The following is a 26,807-nucleotide window of genomic DNA, read 5'->3' as shown; positions in this document are numbered from 1 at the left end:
CCTTTTTTGTCCCCTTTTCGTTAACTCAACATGTTTCTGGCGCTGTACAAAGTGTATAAGCCATACATCAGACCGGCGATACGTTGTCCAGAGCAGGCTTGCATGACCACGCCCCCTTTTGGGAGTTTCCAAATTTCTACTTTAAACAAACCGGTAATAATGCTATGCTGAAGAGTTACTGTGTAGTGGGTTGCACGATCTTGCAAGATACAATAGAGGGGCTTTATGGCTTCAAGATATAGACCAGACTAGCATGGCTTCATTGCCGAGGCTGCGCTCCCTTTTGGGGGAAAGAATTGCTAAAATGTGTGTGCTCAATGGCTAAATGATGCTGGTGACAGTGACTAGTATGGCTCGCTTACGTTAGCTTGAGTGGGAGGCTGCTGCAGTAATACAGTCATACATTAACGTTATAGCAGCATCAGACTGTCCTCTCCAACTAAATCTCAGCCTATAGATCAAACAGTAGGTTATTAACACGTTGGTTATTTACAGACAACACTAATGGGATTCAATCAAATATGTAGAGATGTCTGGATAAGCGATATCCGTCCACTGTGATGGACGGGGGCGACGATCAACCTTCATTCATTAAGGTATCGCGAACGCTCAGGTTCAGGCCGGATCGCAAAATAATTATTAGACATGTGTATAAAACAAATGTTTGTATATCAAGAGATGAATACATACGAACTTGAATATTAGCCTAGTTCATACCGGAGAGTCACACAAGTTTACGCCAGAGGGGCCAATTATTACGTTTTCTTCCCTGAGAATTAATAGTTAAATTAAAAATAGGCCTGTTTAACAAAAAATGCTGTTAAAATGTGTACTTATTTTGTTATTTTCATTCTTTAAAAGTCACCAGAATGCAGGAAACAAAGTCTCTGAAACTCTGGACTTTTTGTCCCCCAGACTTTGGACTGTGGGAGGAAACCTGAGTTCCCGGAGAAAACCCACGCTAACACGGGGAGAACACGCAAACTCCACGCAGAACGCCCCCAAGCCGGGTTTGAACCTGCAGTGAAAAAAAAAACCTGATTTGGATAAAACTGGCCTCTGATGATATTTCCTGTACCACTCCCCCTGCTGAGTCGAGACGAGGCCGACTGCAGCTTAGTGAATACAGGTTATTTACAGAGCAGCTTGCTGCTACACTATTTATGAAGCTTAGAGCAAAAAAAAAGGTGAGCAAGATGATCAAATCTTTTCTTGTCTCTGTAAGAAAAACAGCTTTAAATGTGACAGACATAAAAAAAAAACCTTGTGTCATAGATAATTTCTGATCATGGCTATAGCTTGTTTCAAAGTGGAAAAATAAAGAGCCCTCGATGAACTGTAACCTCTTTCGAAGCGTTTTGAGTTTTCGCAGATAATTATAGAGGCTATACAGCAGCTTCCCACACCTCACCGCCAGCTATATAATGATACCTTGGAAATGTAGTGGGCTAATGCACATCATTTTCATTAAGAGCGCTCACATAATCCAAATTCTTTGTGATGGAGAAAGATAATTAACGCTTTAATGTTTTGGTCTTGCCACTCTTACCACAGCAAGAGAAATGAATTGTTACATTTTAATGAGAGAAGCGACAGCGCCGGCTTGCCGCGGATGATTTTATAATTGCACACAAGGGTGACTAACTCAAGGCTCATTAAGACAATTTTTCAGCTGGGTTCTTTTTTGGCAGGACAATACATATATTTTCTTTTTCCGTTCGACTGATAAATAAATTCTGTAATTATTCTTTTTTATTTGATTGACCAAAAAAGAAAAAAAGACAAACAAGATATAATCTCCCAAGAAAATGTCTTTAATGAATTGTTTGTTGCTGCTTGTACCTAAGATTACATGAAAATACATTGACTGCAAGTATGGCAACATATTCACACATATAAACAAGTGGTGCATTTGTATTGTATGTATAGGTATGTACAACAGAAACACGTTACACTCTGGTTTTAAAGTTGTGCAAGTGTGTTATATATACTAACAATTTATAAAATCCAACACACTAAATAAAAAACAGAAGAGTGTGCCCATGTATATACACATTCACACGCGCACAACCACAGTAGTTCACAAAAGATTAAAGCAAATGTATTGGATTATACATTTCCGGGTCGCCTTTTTAGGTCGACCCCAGCGGTTTCCGTCCTCACACTTGTGTGTGTTTTTGACGTTTATCAGGTGTGTGTGTGTTTCGCTTATAGCTCACACACACGTTGACAGACACACACACACACACTGGGCTATGCTGCAGCCTGCGGTTGCACCATCAGCTAAATGTTTTAAGTACAGTCATGTGAGGTAGACTGCGCAAAAACTTCATGTTGTAATTCTCTCCACTTTTTTTTTTTTTAATATTTTATTTTTTCAATGCTTTTTTTTTCACTGACATTTGGAAAGACGTAAATCAAATACCACGTGTGTTTTTGTAGCCATGAGGTAGAAATGCTTTAAAGAAGAACTCCATTTAAAAAAAAAAAAAAAAAAAAACACCATGTAGAAAAAAGGTCGAGACACAAAAGAAGGACCACAAAACACGCAACAAACAAGCGTAGCATCGAGCGGTGTGTTTCAAGTCGTTTGTTCGTCGGCGGTGGAGGGGAGAGGGAGACGCCTGTGCTGTTGTTGTGTGCTCTGAAGTGCATTAGTCGGTTTTTCTGTCTAAAGGGACTCTCTCTCCAGAGGATTTGCTGACAGAAGGAATTCTGGTACAGATTGTTTTTGAGGGTGGTTTTCTGACGGACCACTCTGCTTTTCCCCTTGTGCTGCCGCCACACTGCTGCCTGGCTGTCTTTCCTTTCCGTCAATTTTGCTGACGCTCAGCAGAACTTTTTTTTTTCCCCCCACATCAGGTGCCGCACTAGACCGGAGATAGCAACACAGAGTGGGCCTGAACATACAGTAATGCAGCTCACTGATATTATATTTAAAATAAAAAAAGCAGGATTTACGATTAAAAAAATTTAAAAAACTGATCAGATAAATCTCCTTCAGGATAAATACCGGACAGACAAATATATTTCAACAAAACAATATTACACACAAAATGCTTTAGTGCACATTAAACTATCTTAAGTATTCTCGTGTCACAACAGTGGAGCTAACGGACAAGCAAGGAAGAGACAAAAAATACATTCCAATGCAACACAATGGGCAACAGATAACCTTCAGAGATGAAGGACTTTAAGACTAGTGCCACAATTCCTCACTCAAAGCTTTTCAGTCAACTGAAGTATGTATCCAAATGCATTTAGATGCCGTCTGTGTAAAATACAGTGAAAAATGAAATACAGTCACAGTTGAGAAAAAAAAAATTATGTTTGAATTGGATTAGTTTGCCTCGGGCGGTCATTTTGGATAAAACATATTTGATTCAAATGTTCTGATTGTAACTTGATTAAAATAATGTCCTTTACAGTGTTGCTAACTATGTATAGACCCCTTTTCTGTTGGTAAACATGATGATGTATTTCTGTAGGTGGAGGCAGAATAAGGTTGCGTCCGAAATTCCATACTAACATGCTATTTAAGAGATATTTTATTAAACCTTGGGATGGAACCAAGAGTACGCAAATTGCGCACTATTTCCGGTGAAATATTACAGTATGCAACACTGGACACTACGGCGGTATAAATATCCCACAATGCAATGCAGTGGTGGCGACAACGGACGGCGACAAACAGCTCTGTAACGTCAATAACGCTTCAATTTAAGTATAAGATTTCACTTTGCTAGGCGTAACGTATATTTGAAATTAATTCAGACTTTGATTCTCACAAACGTTCATTTTGATCACATGGGGTTGGCACGGGTTACCATGGTTACACGTCTTCAACCGGCAAGGAGGTTCTCAGGAAGTGACGACGTAAACTGCTGCTCAGTGCTTATGAAAAGATACTGTTTATTCACACAAAAGTATGTTGAACGATAGTACACATATTGGATATGTAGTAAGTAGTATGAGATTTCGGACAAAGCCTAATTCTCTGAACACGTTAGCTAACGCTGGTCAGCAAGTTTTGTCGGCTTGATTTGTAGCAATGGCTGAAGAAAATACAAGTTTTTTCTTAATATGTAATTTCACTCACTCTCAATTAGTGTTAAGATGGACCTTTCAAATAGACAGTTTATTATGAAATTACGTCTGACGTCCAGCAAAAACAGCAATTTACTGTCTACTTTCAACACATTTTTAAATTATAGGCATGTAAGATACGTATGTACTAGATGAATGACCTTGTCTAATTTGAATTACAGGAGTGGCATCCCGTTCTACAGATAATCCAGTTAAAATGCAGCTAAACAGTGCGAGTGACAAGACAACTTTGCAAAATCCATATTTCCATATCTGGGTTGTGACACCTATCAAATCCAACTTAAAAACTGGGAGGGATATCTGGAATGAGCTCCCTTAATCCTAGTTTACCGTTATGGAAACAGATTTTCCTTGAACGCAACAGATGAGCTGCTTACTGATTTCCAATACAGCATTTCTGGCTGAAACCAACTGGATTAAATGATAAGATAAGATACAGCTTTATTGATCCCCAGCGGGGAAATTCGGTGAAATGACATTAAGTCAAACATTTAATTCACACAAAGAGATACAGTAAATTGTCTTTGATATATAACTGTGATTTAAAGAGTAGTTTGACATTTTGGGAAATACGTTTTTATTTGCTTTCTTGCCGAGAGTTAAACAAGAAGGTCGATACCACTGTTATGTTTGTCTTTTCAATATAAGGCTACAACCAGCAGAAACGTTAGCTTAACAGCACATAAAATCACAAATTAGATTTTTGTATGAATAAACAAGCAATGTATAAAATGTTTTTTTGTTACCTTCTGACAGAGCCAGGCTAGTTGTTTCACTGTTTTCAAATTTCAAATTTATTTTATATCTTTCATTTAACGCAAATAAGTGTATTTCCCCAAATTGTAACTATCCCTTTAAATTATTTTGAGGTGTTCCCTTACAATATTAGGCTACAGCTGGCAGCCCGTTAGCTTAGCGGCACATAAAACCACCAAATTGTTGTTTTTATACTTCATTTTTCGATATATGTGTATTTCCCAAAATGTCAAACTATTCCTTTAAATTTTTTTGGAGGTGTTTTTTTAGCATCAAGTTCATCCACGTCGGAGATTACATCTCCCCTCATGACAAAAGAGCCGGTATTTTGTGCAGAAGTTAGCTGACAAACTGATGGAGCCTCCATGCAGCCTAACCATATAGCCTAGATCGCATAATATAAACAATATTGATTATGGTTGTTTTAATAAATATACAACTCCCATCACCCCAACACTTGCTCGTCTCTTAAAAACCCCAAAACCACACAGCTTTGCAGAAGCTGTGTGGTTTTTAAAATTGTATTATTCTTTTTTAAAGCGATGGAAATAAGCTTCAGGATTGGTCAAGTAGAAGCAGGTAGCTAAAGCACCTGCTGGGAGGGGAAAAAAATGTTTTTATTCACTATTGATTATGTTCCATCATTCCAGAAAATATCTAGTACATTCATCGTCACCTCTTTGCTATTTATCCTAGCCAGTTGAGGTACACCTAACACTGCTTCGCTAAACATAAACTGCCAAACCAGCTCGGATTCTCCTGTCAGATCTTAGTGCTTTTTTCGTCAAGATATCTTGAGGTACTGTACAATTCACAAACGCTTTCCTGAGTTTTGTTTGTTACGTTTGTTTGTTTTGCAGACACGGGATCAGAAGGGGATGAGTGCGAAGTCAGGGCCCAGACTACTGCCGCCCTGATGGATTACTGCTCTTAGCAAGACAATAAAGAATGATTGACCACCACCAATGGCAACTGTCAATCTCTTGTTTTTCAGACTCACCGCTGAAGTTTTAAAGCTCTTAATAATCGTCAGCTCATGCCATGAATGTAGATTGTGAGGCAAATAAACAAAGAAAGAAAATCAGAAAGCACCACGTCAGGCACTTGGATAGCCAACTAAATCTCAAGAACAAGAACATTAACGATATATACACAGACACTGGGGCGTCTCTTCTGAAGCCAACTTGCTTGCAATGTGTAAACAATGCCTGGCTTTCTGGAGTGTCAAGCATTCAAATTAAAACTCTTGCTCATTAACGGCAAAACTGCCAGTGGTCTCGTCAAACCAGGTCTCTCGGTGCGTCTAAACCCTGCTTGTGAGAACTCTGTGGGCTCGTGTTGGCCTTCTGTGTGCCTTTCCCTCCAGCACAATGCTTCTGCCCTGAGGGGAGGAATTGTGGATGCCTCTTTTTCTCAAGGGCGGAATCTATCTCTTCACTGGCTGCAGCCGAACATTTTGTTCCACTCAGTGTACGTGTCAATCTCTTTCTGTGATATACTGGCTTGGAATTTACAAAAGACACTCTCAAAGTCCTGGTAGGTGAGGGGCCTGACCTGTCCCCTGGGCATCATACCCGACATGTCCATGCCCTGTGCAGAGACGTGCAACAGACCTACGAGGGCCTCCTGGCAGAGTCTGGCCAGGTCCAGTCCGGAGAAACCCTCGGTACGCTGGACCAGCAGCGCCAGCTCCTCCTCGCTCAAGCAGTACTTGTGCTGAGATTGAGCCAGGAGCTGGCTCACGATCTGGTGTCGGGCCGCGCCATCCGGCAGGGGCACGAGGACCCTCCGAGCAAAATACCTGCGCAGCCCTTCGTCCATGTCCTGGGGCCTGCTTGTGGAGCAAACCACCAACACTTGGTTGTCCTCGCCTGAGCCCATGAGAAGGGAGTCCAACTGGGCAAGTAGCTCCCCCTTTAGCCGGTTGATGGGACTCTCTTCGCTGAGGTGGGCTGACAACAGCATATCCACCTCGCTAATGAACAGTACTGAAGGCTGCCGGCAGCGCGCCACTAGGAAGGACGCTCGGATAATCTTTTCTCCCTCCGCCAGCCACTTGGTGGCCAACGTAGAACCGTTGAGCTGGAGGAACGGCGCCCCCAGCTGGCTGGCCAGGCAGCGACCCAGCAACGTCCTGCCACTGCCCCTGGGGCCAAACAGCAACACGCAACGTGGGACTGGCCCTAAACTGCTGAACATGTCCGGGCGCAGGATGGGCCACAGGACCTCCTCCTTCAGGGTTGCCTTGGCCAGTTCTAGTCCTGCGATGTCACTCCAATCCACTGGGGGCCCCTGCTGAACGATTTCAGAGGTAACCATATCTAGGAGGTGAGGGTCACTGGTTTTTAGCTGCTCTTCAGCAGGCCGGGAGGAGGAAGTGGATGAGGAGGAGGTAGGCCCTGGTGCTGAGTGGGAGAGGTGGAGACGGTGATCGTCGGCACCTTGCTCGCTGAGGGAAGGGGAGGTGAAGCTGGCGAGGGAATCTGTTGAGCGGGAACCCCCCAGGGTGGAGGTGACATAGGCCGGTGGAGTCAGCGGCCCACCTGTTGCCTGGCTGCTGTACTTCCTCTGCTCTGAGGACATTGTGGACTGCTTCTGAGGATTAAAAGGTAAAGACGACTTTTCAGCATTTCTGTCAAATCCACCACCACCGGCGCTGTTGGAGCCTCCGTTCGCACTGCTGCTGTCAGCTATCCTGTACATGGGGCTCTCGGCCGAGCTCCGGGCCTGGCCGTAGCCAAAGTTACCATAAGCGGAGTCTATCTCTCCTTGGCCTGTCATGTAGAAGGCTTTCCTCTTCAGTGAGTTGGAGGAGCTACTGTTGAGAGGCGTGGGGGCGATTGGGGTCAGGTTGTGGCTCTGGTATGGGTATCCAGGTAAAGTAGAAGATGGGGGAAGGGGTGTAGGTGCAGCGATGCCTGAGGGAAGGTATGAGGATGGAGGGGGTGCTCCTCCAGGGCTGTATCCTGGCCCGACGGAGCTCTGAGCTGGGTAGCCTGCTGGGGGGTAATTATAATTAGACAAGTTGGGGGAGCCTCCGTTGTAAGCTGGGACTAGAGTGGGGTGGGAGGGCGGCGGAGGGGGCGGCTGCAGGAGCCCAGAGCTGTGCAGTGGGGAGGGAAGTGCCGGGGCGGGGGCAGACTGGGAGCTGTAACTACCGTGCAGGTAGGCGCTGCTGTACGGAGGGCCGTATTCCTGAGAGGGCATGGAGGAGGAGTGCAGGGCGGTGGCGGCGTGGCTCCCGCAGCTGCTGCTGGAGTAGCTGGGCTCGCTCAGGGTGCTGGAGGCCAGGCCCGGCGAGCTGCACATGCCAGACACCACATCCGAGGCCGCCGCCACCCCTCCCTTTCGGATGGAAACCCCCTCGGGGATGCAGCTCATGGGGTAGACGCCGTCCTGCCAGGGCTCGGATTCAACCTTCCGTCCGTTCATCACTCCAGGGCCCTCGGGGTACGGCATCTCCAGGATGCCGGAATACTTCTCGGCATACTTCTTGAGCAGGTTGGAGGCGGTGAGGGCCGAGATGTCGTCATTGGCCCAGGCGTACTGGTAGGTGGCCGAGCGCTGCAGGTGGCCAGGTACCGCCCTGTAGGCCTCAGCCTTGTGGGCTGGCGAGCGCGTGGTGGAGGAGATGTCGAAATGCTGTTCGGCCCACTGGCTGTGCTCGGGGGTCCACTGCATCTTTAAGCCTGGGAGACACAAAGCAACTGCACGTGAAAAATCATTTTAGCAATAATTAAAATGACAACACCTTCAAATTGCCTGGGATGGAGGGCGGTCAATTAAAAAGGTGATACACATCTGGAGGCTTGTTTGGTTATGGTATTTTGATCTATTTATGATGCATATCTTGAGAGGGTTTCGTGTCCAACTGCACATGAATTGTTAATTCCTACAGATCATGAGAAGTGTGTGTAGGCAGGTATAGAGGGATGGCTGGCTGCGGCAGCCTAATGCACCCTGGCCAGACCAATAAGACAGAGGCATTGAGGGTCACTCTATAATCCCCGGCTCATCTGAGGTGGCTGGAGATGGGTTTGAAAATGCGCCTCGCCGAGTACCACAAAGCAACACACACACACACATCCACCTCCCTCTGCTCGTGGTGCTTTCATCGAACACACACACACACACATGCTCAAACACACACACACACACACACACACGGGCGTTTAAAAAAAAACTATCTATGCCTGCACTGAGGCGTGCTGGCGTGCACACGCTCACATCCACTGACCCAGACGGACAAACACAGGCACGCACACAGAAGCTGTAGCGAGCAATGAATTACAACACATTGTGTCTCAAGCTTAGTTCCTGTCTGCACAGCTCCACCTTGACCTCCTCTCTCTCCGGCGCTCTCTTTACCTTTCCGTCTGCCTCTCTTCTTCATGCCTCCCCGCCGCCTTCTTTTTTTTGTCGTCCATTTTCCACCTCCCCTCCCGCTAGATCCGTCTCTTTACCTCCTTTTATTCTGATTTCGATATATATCTTTTCATTCCCTTTCTCCGCGGCCACCCCTCCTCTTATTTACTCCCTCTGTGCTTCGCTTCGCCCTCCTCCCCTCCCTCCTTTTCCGTGCTCCATCTCATCTCAGACACACTCACCTGGCTCTCCCCTTTATTGCCTCAGGAGGCTGGAGAGCCACTGTTTCCTTTAATCCCAGCCAATGCCATCTGCAAACACTGACAGTCACACAGCGACTCCATCGTTGTCTCACTATCAAAGCCGTGGCGCTATCAAAGGCTGGACGGGGCGTAATCACAGCAGCCGCACGGCAGATTGAACCCCCGTTTGATTTGACTTAGTGCACACAAATAAAGGATAATATCGGTGTCATTTAGGCGGCTTCCTCCGACTTATTGACTGGCTGCGGTTGCATGTAGAGATCCACAGTCGGGGGTCTGGTGAGCAACGGCGGCTTCGGAATTGGTTTATGTGTGTGGTTTTTGTGCTTGTGTGAGTAAAGCAGACATGCACAATAAAATCCATTCATGGAGGAGCAAATCTTCCCTTCCTCCCATCCATTTATGCTACTGCAAACACGGACACACAGAAAAAAAAAGCAAGCACATACACGTTCGCACTCTCTTGCTCTCTTTTTCCGAGGCCCTGTGTTTGTTTGGTAACAACACCGAGAGGGAGGGGGGAATCCCCAGACTCCTATTTCCTCTCTGATTCTCCGCTCTAGCCATCTCTCGGCAGACGCCACTGGCTAATTAGCAGAATGACGATCTGCTAATTGTGTTAATTTACAACATTTTAGCCGAGGGGAGTCTAGCAGGGGCTGGCAAGCCTGTCACCCTCCCAGTGTACCGAGCAGGGGACGCCTCAGACAAAGAGCCGAGCGGGGGGAAAGTTTTGTATTAGCTGGGAGGCTCCTTTAATATTGAGAATATATTAAGTGGAAGCGGCGCTATAAAAGGGCAGTGTTTCAAGGAGAAAATTACAAGTCAGGAATACTGGACTAAATAAGAGAAAATTTGGCTTTAGGCCAAATACAAGTTTCACATAATGTCTGGGTGATATTGCCATAATAAGAGTTGTTCTGATACCGGTACTAGTATCGGAACATGTGTCCAATACACCAGCAAATTGGTAAAAAATCATCAAAATTAACAGGGATTACAATTGAATTGTAAACCTGTTTAATGCAGCAACAAATTGGTCAAAACATACAAATTCAAGTACATAATGTATATTGTATATAAACATAAAATTGAATTGAATAGATCGGCCCATTGTCACGATATCCGATCCAGCAATTTGAGTCAGTATTGGCCCGATATCCAATCCGTTAAAGGATGTAGTTTGTCATTTCGGCAATATTGCAATCCTATTTAATAACTATTATTTATTCTGTTATCCCTAATACCATGTAATCCCAACAAAATCCGAAATCCTAAATAAATAATATCATTATTGAACTTGTGTCTCACGGCAGCAGAGTAAATCAAACAATGTTTAAGAGCTTTCAAAGTCAGGATTGTATTCTCAAGTGTGACGACCCCTCCACTCCACTAGGCGTCCCGGTGTCCTTTTTGCCGGTTCCTCTTTGTTTTTGCCGGGTGGAGGGTCGTCAGGCCGATGAGCCACACCTGGGCTCGGTGTGGTGGGGATATAAAAGCTCCCTCCCTTCCCACAGAGGGCTCTCTGTTCCTTGGCTGGCACAGCTGTTTTGGTTTTTGTTTGCTGCAGACATTTTCACACACCCACTCATGCCTGCATTACTGATTACTGACTTTCCACATTTATTTATTGTTAGTTTGTTAAATAAATGCCTTTTACTATTTTAAAACTCTTATGGTCTCCCGGTTTTTGCTGCAGCTTTTGAGCCGGGTTGTAACACAAGCTACACGTTTGATCTGTCGCCAGAAGCAAAATGCTGGTTTGGCAGTGCTCATGAAGTCTCTATTATTGCTACATTAGCTCATTAATAGATAATATATAGCCGAGGAGAGAGCAGGAGAGCCGTGGCAAAAAGGCTTTAAGCCAGATTCAGCCATGTCTTCAGACATCAGCCTTAAATGCACTTTTCACCGTCTCTAGTCTGGGAGGTATGCAGACACACAGGTCTGCTAGTTGCCTCATTGACGCAGGGTCAACCTACCATGTGTCTCTTGATTCTGCTGCAGAAACATCCACCGTCATGTGTCATTTAAGTAATCTTCCACACAGTGATCTAATTCTATTGACCACCGCTGGTGATCAAAGTATCCTAACAATGTCGTCAAGTCGTCTTCACCTTGGCCTTTACTCTGTAAAGACGTTGTATTCTGGCTTTATATTGTAGTTACTGCCTGACTTGGTATTTTCTGGACTCTACAACCTCACATTGCACTTTGATGCTCTTTGTGACACATTTTATTGGACAGCTAAAGCAAGATATCATGTTAAAGCTAGCTGTTGAGGGTTAACCTTTAGGGAATAGGAGCCAGGAGACCGTTGGCTTAGTTTAGCATGAAGACTGTAAGCAGGGGAAACAGCTAGCCTGTCTTCCTACAAAATAAAATACACCTTCCAGCACCTCAAAAGCTCACAAACTAAGATGTTATATGTTGTTTGTTTAATCCGTATAAAAACAAGTGTAAAAAAATTATATTTTTTAAGCTTGAGACAAACACAGGCTAGCCATTTCGGGACTGTCTATTGCTCCGACGGCACATTATTCTGAAAAACCCAAAAGTCCGATAAATATCCCATTGGACTGAAAGCCCATTTATCCGACAGCCCGTTATCCCGAAAACAAATGCCGTTTTTCCGGAAACCCACCAGTCCAAAAAGACAAACTCTCCATGCAACAAACAGAAGCACATGGCTAATTATTATGTAGAATGACATCACTCACGTCTTCGGAACAATGGGAGTTTGTTTAGGGATAACAGGTTGTCGGACAAATGGGCTTTCAGTCAAATGGGTAATTTTTCGGACTATTTAGGGTTTCAGAATAATGGTCCGTCGGAACAAAGGCATGGCACCCTGGTGAGTCAGCCACCGCCTTAGCTATAGGCCTAATTTAAAATTAAAAAAACACATTTTGATGAACCAACATTTTGGTAATTCAGTTAGCTACCCCCATATAAATGAGGTAGAAGCTAAAACCAGTCATTACAAAAAACGAAAACAGCGAAACTATTCCTGGTAAAAAGTATCTAGCCTAGCTTGAAAACGTGAAAACATCAATTTGTTGTAGCTACCATTAAATCACATTAATTTATCAAATTCAATATAAATAGTTTACATTATAATATAATGCAATATTAAACACATATTCAAAGTAAATATTCAATAATGACTTTAATTCATAATTTTCAAAATAAAGTGTATTTTCTTAAACAAGCTTGTTAAAATTATGTGAAAGATTTTCACTAACTATTGTCCAGAGTGTTACTATTGTAGTATGGTATTTCACAAAATAAAATAAAGTAATTTGACCTTCAATCTCCAAATAAGAAATCAATCAATCAATGCAATGAAGTGATTTTCATCAATGCAATCTGGCAAGAATTTGAGGCTAAAGACTTAATTTAGTTTTATTTCAAGACAATAATCTGTTGATTTCACACATCTCTCAAAACAAAGCTGCACTGCACATTGTAAACAAGTGACAATATTATGACGTGTTAAGATGGATGTGTGTTTGCACACGTCATGATGAATTGGCCTGTTTAGGTTTCATTTTTAACTTTAGCTTTTCAGTGCAGGGAGGCATACAAAGAAATGGATGGAGACAAAGAAAGAAGAAAGGGTGGAGAATGGAGAGGGGGATGACCAGAAATAGAGGACGCAAGCTCTGGAAGAAGATTGGGGGGGAAGGGAGCAGTATAACAATATAAAACAAGCCTTGTGAATCACACGCACTCTTCTCTCCACATAGTTTGACACTCCATCAAACTGCGATATGTCCTCCATTTAAAGAAACATGAATCTTTCTAATTCCATCATTAATAAAGATAACATATATAAAAGAGTGTGTCAGGCTCCATCAGGGCTTTCATCTCTTCTATAATGAGGTTAATGCAGAGACGCAGTGATTACCCCAGCAATGCAAATGAAGGCCAAATGATAACTTGCACTATTTAAATAAGGTAATAGCGATTACTCTACGTTATTCAAATGAGGACAGATACTTTGAACTGAGCGCTTTGAACTCGCTGGTCCTTCTCCAAAACATATGAAAGGGATGGAGGGGGGATTGACTTTGGAATCATTCAGTGTGTATCCTCTAATTCAATGTGATGTAAACCAAGGGCAATGAGCAAAGCAAAGTCACTAAATGTGGTGGTGCAGGATGGGCAGCTTCGGCTAGGACACTTTTTAAGGTAGCCTGACTCCCTGGCACTCCTTTACTCATTTTGAAAGTCATTGAAAAGTCCTTGAATTCACTGTCAACGAGATAAACTGACACGTGGATCAAAAACACAATTGTCCATCAGAGTGTTTTTCTTTGGATATTAATAAAAGAAAATAAATCCCCAAACTTTGACGGCCCATTATTCCAAAACCCCAAAAATTAAAAAATATTCCAATTTGTCCGACTGTCCGTTATCCCAAAAACAAATGCCTATTGTTCCGAAAATACACACTCTCCGTGCAACAAACAGGAGCAGATAGCTTATTATTGTTCAGAATTACGTCATTGGACCTTCCCGATTGTTTTTTTACTACTCCGCCTCTTATTACTCGTTGCCTTCGTTGGTTGGGTTGGTTAGGTTTAAACGTGAGGAGTGAGATTAGTTAGGTTTGGGTTAGAATATCAGGGTAAGCCAACCAGAGGTAGAGTAGGGCGGGTCATGTCTACGCCATAGGAAAAACAATACTGCGACCTGGAAGGTTCAATGACATCATTCTGCATAATATTTAGCCACGTGCTTCTGTTTGTTGCACAGAGAGTTCGTGTTTTCGGAGCAATGGGCCTTCGGAACAATGGAAGTTTGTTTTCAGGATAACAGGCTGTCCCACAAATGGGCTTTCAGTCCAATGGGACATTTTTGGACTATTGGGGTTTCGGAATAATGGGCCGTAAACCAACGGCACTGAGCAAAGCAAAGTCACTAAATGTGGTGGTGCAGGTTGGGCATTGCCGGCTAGGAAAATGTTTAAGGTAGCCTGACTCACTAACACTCATTTACTCGTTTTGAAAGTCATTGAAAAGTCCTTGAATTCATTGTCAACGAGAAAAACTGGATGTTAATAAAAGAAAATAACTACTTTGAATGCCACCCATTAATTTCCCAAAACATTTTCAAGGCCTTTTTCTTTATCATGTTAAATGTCGTTTTTTAATTCGTAAAAAAGAAGTGTAAAAACATTTGTATTTTTTAACCTTTGGACAAAGCCAGGCTAGCTGCCTTTTGTTACGACGGCCCATTATTCCAAAACCCCAATAGTCCAAAAAATTTCCAATTTGTGCGACAGCCTGTTATCCCCCCAAAAAATGCCCATTGTTCAGAAAATACACACTCTCCTTGCAACAAACAGAAGCACATGGCTAATTATTATGCAGAATGATGTCACTCACATCTTTGGAACAATAGAAGTTTGTTTTCAGAACAACGGGCTGTCGGAGAAATTGGCTTTCAGTCCAATGGGATATTTTTTGGCCTATTGGGGTTTTTGGAATAATGGACTGTAAACCAAGGGCAATGAGTAAAGCTAAGTCACTAAATGTTTAAGATAGCTTGGTTCACTAACACGCCTTTACTCATTTTGAAAGTCATTGAAAAGTCCTTGAATTCATTGTCAATGAGTGAAAACTGACACATGGATCAAAAACACAATTATCCATCATAGTGTTTTTTCTCTGGATGTTAATAAAAGAAAATAACTACTCTGAATGCCAACCATTCATTTCCAAAAACTTTCAAGGCCCTTTACTTATTCAAAATATAAAAACAATTCTGTGCAGCCCAATTCGGCCCAAACTTCCATACAGAAATGAGTGGCTGCAATAGCCTTCGTCAGTGTTACAGGATTACAGTTAAAAGAGTCGTCCACATTTTCTGGAGTGGCTGAATTCTTTCCATTCATTCTTTTTTATGTTCTGGTTAAAGCACCTCGATGGAGCTGCAGGCTTACAGCATACTCCCTTATTTGATTTTCTCCACAATCTTTCAAGGGTTTTAAGGCCTGGGGGGAAATTTGCAAAGGATGGACACACGCGGTAAAGTGTGTGAGGACAAATAAGCAAGTGTGTGTTGCAGGGAGAAAGATCGTGCACTCAGCTGAAACAACATCCAACAGAAATCTTCTCCACCTTCTGAAGTCTGCCAGCGCTTTTTTTTTTCTTCTTCCTCCTCCTCCAGCCTCCACATAGAGAAGCCTAATCATTCTCATTACACTCGGCGTCCATCTGCATCAACAGAGCTGCCTATTACCGTGCGTGCGTGTATGTGCAGTAAACAGCTCTTTAGAGAGAGCTAATGAGCTCTTTTAAGTCTGTCCGCTGTGTGATTCTGCAAGCGGGGTGTCAGAGCAAACTGCCCATTTTGGTAACGTCATAATTAAGCAGTGTGTGTGTGTATGTGTGGAAAAGGAGATGCCGGCACACATGTCGACGCCACACACAACCCGAGACGTACAAATGTGTGCCCTTCTTTGTCGTTCAGACATAAACAGACACTGAAGACCTTCAAAAAACATATTTTTTGTATAAAAGCTGTCTGCGTCTGCGGTGAAGCTACACGACAACTTCATCAAATCCAAAATCCAACCAGTTATTCAAATCCTTATCAAATACACCAGAGGGCATCTTTTAACCTCTAAATCGCTGCACATGTGCGCACAAAAAAAAAGCCCCTTGTATGTAGCTATTGTTTCATGTGTGTATTCTCATGCGCGCAGGCCTTGTGCGTGTTCGACAACCTCCGGACCACCTTGTTAATGAGTCCAGCACACTGTGACTGAGCCACGGGCTACGCTGTATTGGCACACAACCTACAGTCGAGAGTCAAATAATGTGATTAGGTCCTCCAAAAGGCAATTAATTATGAAATTAGTCATGAGCTGGTGTCACACACACACATACCGCAATCAAAACTAGGGATGCACTGATCCGACTTTTTTAGTCCCGATAGTGATAGCGATTCCTGGGTTTTGTGTATCGGCCGATACCAAGTGCTGATCCGATACCAGTGTTTAATTAATAAGCTATATGCTTCACTGTTTGGTAGTGATTGGGATCATTCTGTTATGTGTTGAACCTTTTTAATGCAGCAACATATTGGTTAAAACTGGAAAAACAGGAAGTAAAATTTGAGTATATAATGTACAGAGTATATAAACAGAATTGAATTGAGTAGATCGGACCCATTGTCAACGAAACTCGATCCAGCTATTTGAGTCAGTATCGGCCAGATATCCAATCTAGTAAATTCAATTATATGCTTATACTACATACATTATGTACTGGAATTTAAATTCCTGTTTTGACCCCCCCTCAAAAACTATAATTCCTGCTAATTTTAAAGATTTTTTTACCAAGTTGCTGGAGTAGGATTTATTATTTTGATAATAAATATCAATTCAATAAATGTATATCTATGTATTTATTTGTTACATTTTGCTTTACAAAGTTGAGAAAACAATGTTTAAGTCAAGCCTGTTGTTGTCTTACACATAAAAGAATGATCCCAGTCACTTCCACACAGTGGAATTATTAATTAAAACACTGGTATCAGCTTGGCACTCAGTATTGGCGATACCCAAAGCCCAGGTATCGGTATCAGGACTGAAAAAGTCAGATTGGTGCATCACTACTCTTCGGAGCAACAGTTGCAGGACAAAAAAATGTAAAGATAAAATTATTAACATTTTGTTTAGAGTAAAAAAAAAAGACAATTATGTGAACTAAATTCCTCATCCATCCCCAGTGAGACGACAAAACTGTTCTCCAAGCCAGACTTCTACACTGAAAAGAACCCGACGAGTCCGAATCTTTGAAGTCGGCAATTCAAGCTCAGCCACAGCTTACCATTACAACAACTAAGTCTGTTGCAAAGCAACGACGACGACAACAACAACAACAACAACAGATAAGGGAGTAAACAGAGCGAGTTCAAAGTCTAGACGGCGAGCAGTGACCGGGAGAGATGAGCTGTCACTAACTCAAAGACAGTAAGGAGGGGGGGGGAGAGATTGCTGTAAAGATGACAGCTCGGAGCTACGATATAAGGATATTTGACAAATGACAGCATCTTTAAAAAAAATCAAATATTCATTGTAATCTGTGATCTTTGACCTTGTGATAAGTTTCCGCTGCTCCCGCCATCAAACTTTGAAATGTCTTTTGTGGAAAAGTAATAAGAAATTCTGGTATGTAAATGTTAAAAAATATTAGGGTATATTTAATGATGACTCTAAATTTAGCTCGCTAGACTTAACCGCCGTAAATCTAAATTCCAGAGCCGTATCATCGTCACCCCTGCCAGCCAGTATCAGATCTTCCTTGGAGCTGTATAAATTGACACTGTCTAAATTTCCTTTTACTAGACAGACTATTGAATGGGTGGGTTAAATGGGTAGGGCGCAGTTAAACAAATGCTCCGGATCAAGGAAATTGTGCGTGGCTTCTTTTGTCATTCAGAGAGGAAATTGAGAGATATTCGGCGGGGGCTCGGAGCCGCTAACGCATGGCATTCATCTATAATGCACTCGGCCTGTCCGTCAGCTACTCCATTTCCTGTGACTAGCGCAGCGTGCCTAATCACCCGGCTCGACGCGGGGTTCCTTCCTCAAAGGCAGCCCTGACACACACACACACACACACACACACACACACATGCGCGGTCACACAGCCAAGAATGAAGACAGGACACACAAACATGCAGAGAAACATCAGGCCCGCTGAGGCAAACAGATTATTATTATCTGGGGAACAAAACATCTGTATCACGTATATATCATCGGTGGGGAGAAAAGACATCCGTGTCTTAAGCTGAATGACACATCTGTTTTGCGGCAAGTGAAGTGTGAACTTAATAAAAATGACATGTTGTAGCTACTGTTTTGTTTCAAAACCAAGAAAGTGTGAAAACTATTGCGGATATGTGCTTGATGTAAATCATATTTAAGGTTGAAATCACACTAGAGGATAAACGGCAGCCGAATAGATTTTTCACAACTGTGCAACCCAAATATTGCGCTTTATTAATGGCTTATTACTATCTATACAGCATTAATAATCAATTTATTAACTTAATAAAGTAAATTAGAAACAACTTGTACAACCCAAGGCATCATTTAAGTGTATTTATTAAGTCAATAAGTCTTATTTATGATCTGTAAAGCATTAAAAAACATTGATTAAGTTAATTAAGCAACAACTTAGTCACAACTTATAAACCCCTAATAGTAGTATTCAATAAATATTAACATACTTAAAGGTTTATCAGTTGTTGCTAATGGCTTTATGAAGTTAACATTTATTTTTACTAATCTATAAACATCAATAAACAATTTATTAACTTTATAAAGACACGAGTGACGACTTATAAACCCTTAACAAAATATGTATTGTTAAGAATCTATAACTTGTTACTTAATTAACTAAACTAAAAATGGATTTAACCTAGTCATTAGAAAAAAACATATAAACCCTTACTAAGGTATACTTTATATAAAGTCAATATGTTGCTACTGGCATATTAAGTGAATTAATCATTCATTAGTTCATATTGAATAAATAAAGTTATTAGTACACCTACTAATGCAAAGTTAATGAAATGTTCATAAGTTGTTACTAGTCGGTTTATTAAGTTAAAAATGTGTATCACTAATCCATAAATATCAAACAATGTATTAACGTTATAAAGACACAAGTAACAATGTATAAACTCTGAATAAAATGTGTCTCATTAAGGATTTCAAATTATTTCTGTCTTTATTAAGTTAATTAATCATGTATTAACTCATATTACTTATCTGTAATCAATACTAAACAATTTCTTAACTTAGTCGAAAAAGAAAAATATATAAACCCTTACTAATGTATACTTAATATAAGGTTTATATGTTGTTAAGTGAATTAATCATTCATTAGTTCATATTGACTTAATAAAGTCATTAGTATTATTATTAGTATTACTGATCTATAAACATAAATAAACAATGTATTAACTTAATAAAGTAATTACAAAAACATTTAAATCCTGATTAAGGTATACTTTGAATAAAATGTGTGAATTAAACATTTATTAATTCATATTGATTTAACAAAGCCGTTAGTAACAACTTAATAAGCATACTTTATTAAGGTTTTACAAGTAGTTACTTATGTATTTACTATGTTAATAAATCCTGATTAATCCATATTAATGATCTATTAACATTAATAAACAATTGATCAACTTAATAAAGCCATTAGAAACTGCTTATACACTCTGAATCATTATTTTTTAAAGGTTTATAGGTTGTTACTAATGGCTTCATTAAGTTAATATGTTATCAGTTTATATTACTGATCTACAAAAGCATTGATGAACAATTTATTAACTCAATAAAACAATTAGTAACCACTTATAAACGCATACTAAGGCATACTTTAAGGGTTTATAGATTGCAAATGTTATTTTTTTATAAATCATTTAATTTATAAACCTAATACCATCTTCACATTGCAGTTTAACACAGTGAGTGACAGACGATGGCAACACAGGCTGAAGTTGCCGACACTAAAGTTATGCTCGACAGACTGACTTTTACTTTGTAAAGACAAGTAAAGTGAAAGAAGTTGTAAGACTAACATCCTCCTACACTGGTGTCAATTAAAGCTACACTGTCCACGTCTGCAGTGTTTGTCAGGTGACAGCCGGAGCAGCTCGACATCTACATTCCCTTCCAAACAGCCGGCGGGAGGCCGCCGCCGCTGATGTGCTCCTACCTGAGGTGTGCCCTCGAGGTTAACATGGGCCACACACTATCAATACTCCTCTGACGCCGGGATCCATACCTGTGAACCACCACCACTTTGTTTACCTGTGTGTTCAGTAATTAAAATAGATTTCTGAGAGGAGGCTTAATCCTTTTAGAAATGACATCGATCCGGCTACCAATGCGAGAAAGCTGTAACTTTGTTTTTTTTCTCCTCTCCCCTACACTCTTTCCATACAAGCAGGACGCTCTTCCTCCTCCATGGAAACTTTGGAAAGTCCTCGACATGAAGGACGTCATTTCGGGCCAGGCGCTGGAGGGGGGTGGTGCAGTAGAGAGGTGGCAGGTGGAGATAATAGAGAGGAAGCCTCTAACCTCGTCCAAAGCTGTCTGTCTTCGTAAATAAAATGAGATAATTATTGAGTGAACAACATTATACGCCGACGACACTCTTTCTTCTACCCCCCTCCTGCCGGCGCAGTTGTAAATCTCAACAAACACGGTGCTTTTGGACATTAAGTGCTCGCTAAGCACAGTGGATGCATCATATTTCAAGAGCAGGCGTTGTGTGGGTGAGGAGCTGGGGAAAATGGAGTGTAATGGTTATCCATTATCTTATACGGCAACGGCGGCAATGATCATTTTCAAGTGACTCATTTCTGGAAGTACCTATCTATTGGCCACTTCGAGAGAAGACTTTGATGGCTAATCCAAAACAACTATTCAGAGGTCATTTACCGCGGCGGCGTGGAGACACTCTGCACAAGAGAACGCTCCAGCCTCCCTCATTATTCAAATACAATCCTCAGGAAGAGCCACATCACAAACAGCGGCGCCGCAGCCCCAGAGTGGGCGATTACCTACACAGCTATACTCCGGTCCAGAGTGGAAACATTAACAATGCATCAACAAATGAATATATCACAATCCAAGTTTGAAAGCGCACAAGAGATATTTGTCATGGGAATTAAATAGTGATACTGGAGTGTATTAACATATCAATGATCCCACTTGTGGAAAAAGTAGGGCTCAAATATTGGGCCGATACTGACTCAAATAGCTGGATGGGATATCGGTGACAATCTATTCAATCAATTCTATCTTTACATACTACACACTTTTCACTGAAACCTTCTAAAGGCTGACAGTGCAGTTAAGTTACTACTTAATATGGCATAAATATTTCTAAATGTAATTTTTAACATATTTTAAAATCATTAATATTCATAATTAGTAATAGTATAAGCTTAAAACACATATTGGTAACTGTTGAGGCTGCTGTATGAAGAAATACATTAAATATTAGCTCCCACTTTACTTTAACTCCCCCCTAAGTGGTATATAAATATTTAACAAAAGGCTTATAACACACTATGATAGGGATGCACTGATAGCGGATCGGATATCGGGCCGATCCTGACTCAAATAGCTGGAAAGGCTATCCATGAATAAATAACAATTTATATCCATTTATTTATTTGTTACATTTAGTTTTATAAAGTTAAGAAAGCAATGTTTAAGTCAGTCTGATGTTGCCTTACACATAACAGAATGATCCTAGTCACTTCCACACAGTGGGGCATACAGCTTATTGATTAAACTCTGGTATCGGATCGGTACTCGGTATATTTATATAAATTATAAATCATAGCAACTTGGTAAAAAAAATCTTCAAAACTAACAGGAATCTTTTTAGTAAATAATTGGTCAAAACTTAAAAAGGAATTAAAATGCCAGTATATAATGTATAAACATAGAATTGAATTGAATAGATATGCCCCATTGTCACGGATACCCGATCCAGCTATTTGAGTCAGTATCGGCCTGATATCTGATCCGGTATCGGTGCATCCCTAGTCGTGTCTGTGGGAGAACTTTCATATTATTCACAGATATACATGTATATAATATTATTCTGTCGAGGTATTTTAAGAAGTGTAGGTGCTGTGTGTTTGTTTGTGTGTGGTCTCGGCTCCACATGAATGGTTACTTAACACCACACTGATTTCCCCTCAGCAGTTAGAGAAAAACCAGCCGATGCTCAATGATGCATCGCCGTGTTTGTTGCCGCCAGGCTGTGTGTGTATGTGTGCGCATATGTCTGTCTGTGTGTGTGTGTGTGTTATCATCGCTGGCACGTAGACAGACAGCCCAGGAGTGACTGCCGGAGTGTCACCATCTGTGGATGCATTTATGTCTGTCTGCACCGGGCTGTGTGTGTCTCAGTGTGTGTGTGTGTGTGTGTGGGTGGTTTGGAGAGGTGGGGGGGTGCACTCAGTCAGACAGTAGACTGGACCATGGCTCCATAGTTTGCTACTTCTGACAACAGCAGGCAAAGTCGGTGCCAAACACTAACTACACTGCAAAAACTGTCAATTCTAACAAAATGATTATTTCCAGATTTAAAAAAATATCCTTTATTTTTCTTCAGAATAAGTTAAGCATTGTTTCTAAAGAGCTGAGAAAATTCATAAAATGATAATAAAAAAAAATAAAGTAAGAAAATAAATGACATTTCATCACCGAGGTTCACAAATAAATGCAAGATTTTAGAGTGGTTAACTCGTTAAGGTGGGATTTTGCAGTGTGCGAAACACTTGGCAAGCAAGCAAGATTAGAGTTCAACAGCAGTTGGTGGAGATTAACGCCCGCCGCGAGTGGCGCACGTACGGACGGTGTGTGCGCATGTGTGCGTGCGCGCCTGCGGTGGGTGTGTGGATTACTGAAGAGGCCCTGGCTGGGATAACCTCTACCCCCAGCCTGTGAACTCGCAGGATCCTTCGCGGTGCATGTTTTGGAAGTGTCAAATCCTGCACACTTCATATAGGTTCTGGTGAGATCTGCCAACTCGTGCAACGTCCCAAAATAAGAGGAGAACTGTGAGTCAGACAGAAATCAGGAGAGCGGGGATGGTTTTTTATATATATATCCAACCTTTATCTGTAATCGCTTATCCTATTCAGGGTCGATGACAGCTGACATTGGGCGAAGGCATAGTACACCATGGACAGGTCGCCAGCCTATCACAGGGCTGACACATAGAGACAGACAACCATTCACGCTCACATTCACAATTTAGGATCATCATTTAACCTAACCTGCATGTTTTTGGTCTGTGGGGGGAAACCGGAGCACCCGGAGAAAACCCACGCTAACACGGGGAGAACATGCAAACAACCCACACAGAAGGGCCCCAACCCGGATTCAAACCCAAAACGACACCAAAAATACATTTAATTCCACAATAAAATGTTTGCCTTTTCTCCCTGTATTAGCGTGGGTTTTCTCCGGGTGCTCAGGTTTCCTCCCACAGTCCGAATACATGCAGGTTAGGTTAACTGTTGACTCAAAATTGCCCGTAGGTGTGAATGAGAGCGTGAATGGTTGTCTGTATCTGTGTGTCAGCCCTGTGATAGTCTGGCGACCTGTCCAGGGTGTCTCCAGCCCCCCCCACGATGCTGAAGGATAAGTAGATAATGGATGGAATTACACAATACTTTGTCCACTTCTCTGCTTACAATAAAACTTGGGGAAAAAACTTTGGAGTCATTTATCTTAATGTCACACCTTTGGCTTTGTGTGACAGCAAGAATATACAGGACGTAGCGGTGACTGACAGGATAGGTGAGAGGGGATCGGACACGTCCCTTAAGGTGATACAGTTGGATCCAAACTCCGCCGATAGCTGCGACGATCTCCGGCCCACACTGACTCATCAGGCTGTCAGAGCTCGTCCTACAGCTGCTTATTCTCCGTCTGAACCCACATGCGCGCTTGCGTATCTGCAGCTCCGGGTGTTAGACGGAACGAGCGCTCAGGTATGACAAGCGGCGCGTGCGCGTGGAGGCCGACGTGCGTGCGTCTTTAAATCCACTGTGGCTCGCATTATGCTGGAATTCACACAGGTTGTCTAAACAGTCAAACAGCGGATCAATACGCACATCGATCGGTGGCATTGAGACTGAACTGGTCGTGTCGACGGGGGCAGGAGATTCTCACTAGAGCGCTCTGCAGGCTGTAGAGGACGCATGAACACAACACAAGATTGAGGATCTGATGTGGTATACAATACAAATATTGGTGAACGCGTGTATACAGATTTATGAACACATATGTGCTTCTCCTACTCCAACAGCCTCCTTGGGACACCAACACAACATCTCATGTGAGCAGATGCAGGTCCTGTCTGCTCGAGTCAGAGCAGTCTGCCAGCAGTTTGTCTCAAAGTTAGGGCATCCAGTCAGCTTCAGCAGCTGAATATCAAGCTGGCCGCCGCCGCGTCTCCTCGCGCTCAACTGACACAGTCGATAGCCCTGCATTATTCATGGGGACGGCGGGGGCCGATGAGATGGCCTCTCGCTGAGGGCTGGATTTCAACGGTCCCAAACTTTACAGGGGCTGGCGGACGCGTGACACCTTCAACAACTGCTTATCGTCAGCGAAAATGACAACGCGAGGTACGAGAAAGGGCAATTTTAAAGTGGAGGCAGGGGGGCATTTGAATTTGTAAGCAAATTCAAAGGCAAATTTGTTGGATTTGAATGGGACTGTAAGTTTGACATGATTGAAGACAAACCTTTCAAAATAATGCCTTTTAAATAAAGTGGAACACAGCTAAAATAGCCCCAATCTGACAAATAAAGTACATATTATGACTCCCTTGTCAGCTCCTCTTGTTTGCTATCAAGTCAATAAACACGGATCACAAAGTTAACACGAAAACCTGAAGCGCTAATAAAAAGAAAACAAATCATAAATTCAAATCCGTGTTCTGCTGATTTCCATTACACAGACTAAAAGACATCAATTAGCCCAAAAAACAAGAGAGAGAAAAAAAAGATATTTGGAGTAAATCAAACAAGACGCAAAAGAGAACCAGAGGCAATAAAAAACGTCAGGCTGCTTGATATCAGATCTCGGAGGAGAAATTTGATGGGCACCGATGAGCAGAAGGCATCTCAGGAGAATTGGACAGAGGAGAGATTTAATGTGATCATAGGGGACGCTCATCTTTCAGGGAACGGGGTAATAATGAGCAATCAATAACGTCCTTAACAGAGTTAGAGCGAGTGGCTGACAGCAGATGTAAGGCTCCGGCTAACAGCCTACGTCTGATCTCACATTACCACATGCACTGGGTATAACATGCACGTACGCACGCGGGCAGGCGTACAGTATGTATGTACACGCGCGGACGCCAGCATATGGACCGGCACACCAACATACACCCACACACATACACACACACACACACTCTCCTCAGGTGACATCCACCAGCATCGTGTCATTGTCTATCGATCAATAGCTGTAATCACATTCACAGGCGATGAACACGGCAGTAGGCTCTGCGCCGTGAACACAGTTTATCCGCAGACGGCTGATTTCACAGGCTACAATGACAAGCACCGCCGGCAGATTCTATCAGCTGCACTTGCAAGGTAATAAAAAAACATGCAGTATTTAAAGGAAATAGAGCTTTATACTCTGCCGTCTGCGGTCTAGAGTGTCAAAAGCCTGCCTATAACAATGTGTATGTATTGTGATAAATAAAATACCATTGCCACATCTTCTGTCTACGAAAGCTATCTAACTGAGAGCAGAACAGAAATTTAGTAGTCGATACCAATACCTGTGAAATTCCATGATTCTCGATGCCAAATCGATATCATCAAAAAACAAAACAATAAACACTTAACAGCTAATGTTCTCCCCAAAAACAAAATTTTACAGGATTACATTTGAACACATCGTATTAACGTTATAATTTACCTTCGCCTCATTTTTACTGAATAGAGCTTGTAGGCATCATAATGAAACTCAACGTAACCCCGGCCCTGTTGACGTTAACTACTTTCCTCCTTCTTCACTAAGCATATAGATTTGTGTACATTAGGTGAAATGTATAGTACTACAGCAGTCTTTATAAATGTTAGCAGCTACTCAAAGTCACTGATGCTGTGAAGCAAACAGAAAAAGACATATTCTCTGTTCACTATTCTGTATTCTCCCTACAGTTCAGCCTGATCTGGAGCGAGAAAGACAAGGACCTTGATAACAGTGTGGATGTATGTGCTTGTTGGCAACTTAATGTACTTTCACATATTTCCAGCGCAATATTTCTCACAGCAGCCGCAGATAGAAACTCTTGTTTTCACTCTTACTAAATAAATAATTACAGCTTTATTACTGTGGGGCGCAGCTCCAACCCTGAGGCAAACACAGGATCTGTACTTGTTTGTCATCTGGACAGGGAACAAAGTAGTGTCTCTCCAAAAGACAAATGATGCTCCAGTTTTGGGAACAGGACTCTCTGCTCGACTGATACCAGTATTTCTGACACTTCCCTGATTGAACCATCAGATTTTTATCACGTAAATAAAGATGAAAATGGTTGTGATTGGTCTATAGAAAAGTAGAAATGTTTTGATACTATTTTTTCCTTCCCGATACATGAAGTTGCGGCCAATACCAAGTACCAATCCAATACTAACGTGATATAAAAATATATAGTTATTATTATTATTATTATCTTTTATTATCATTTTGTCAGTTACAGAACATAAATAAATGAAGCT

General features: G+C 42.0%; 1 protein-coding gene across 1 annotated transcript in view; it reads right to left on the bottom strand.

Moving 5' to 3' along the window:
- Window positions 1–1,793: 1,793 nt before the first annotated feature.
- The window catches only part of LOC119483968 (fidgetin-like), a 42,262-nt gene continuing 17,248 nt past the window's right edge, over window positions 1,794–26,807 (bottom strand). The window contains exon 3 of the mRNA XM_037762503.1: window positions 1,794–8,552. Within this exon, the coding sequence (XP_037618431.1) occupies window positions 6,298–8,552 (2,255 nt within the window). The 3' untranslated portion in view covers window positions 1,794–6,297. The remainder of the gene's footprint in view (window positions 8,553–26,807) is intronic.

The sequence above is a fragment of the Sebastes umbrosus genome, chromosome 24 (assembly GCF_015220745.1).
Source record: "Sebastes umbrosus isolate fSebUmb1 chromosome 24, fSebUmb1.pri, whole genome shotgun sequence".
Classification (NCBI taxonomy): domain Eukaryota; kingdom Metazoa; phylum Chordata; class Actinopteri; order Perciformes; family Sebastidae; genus Sebastes; species Sebastes umbrosus.
Note: the sequence above shows the minus strand (reverse complement) of the source record. Positions and strands in the feature narration are given on the sequence as shown.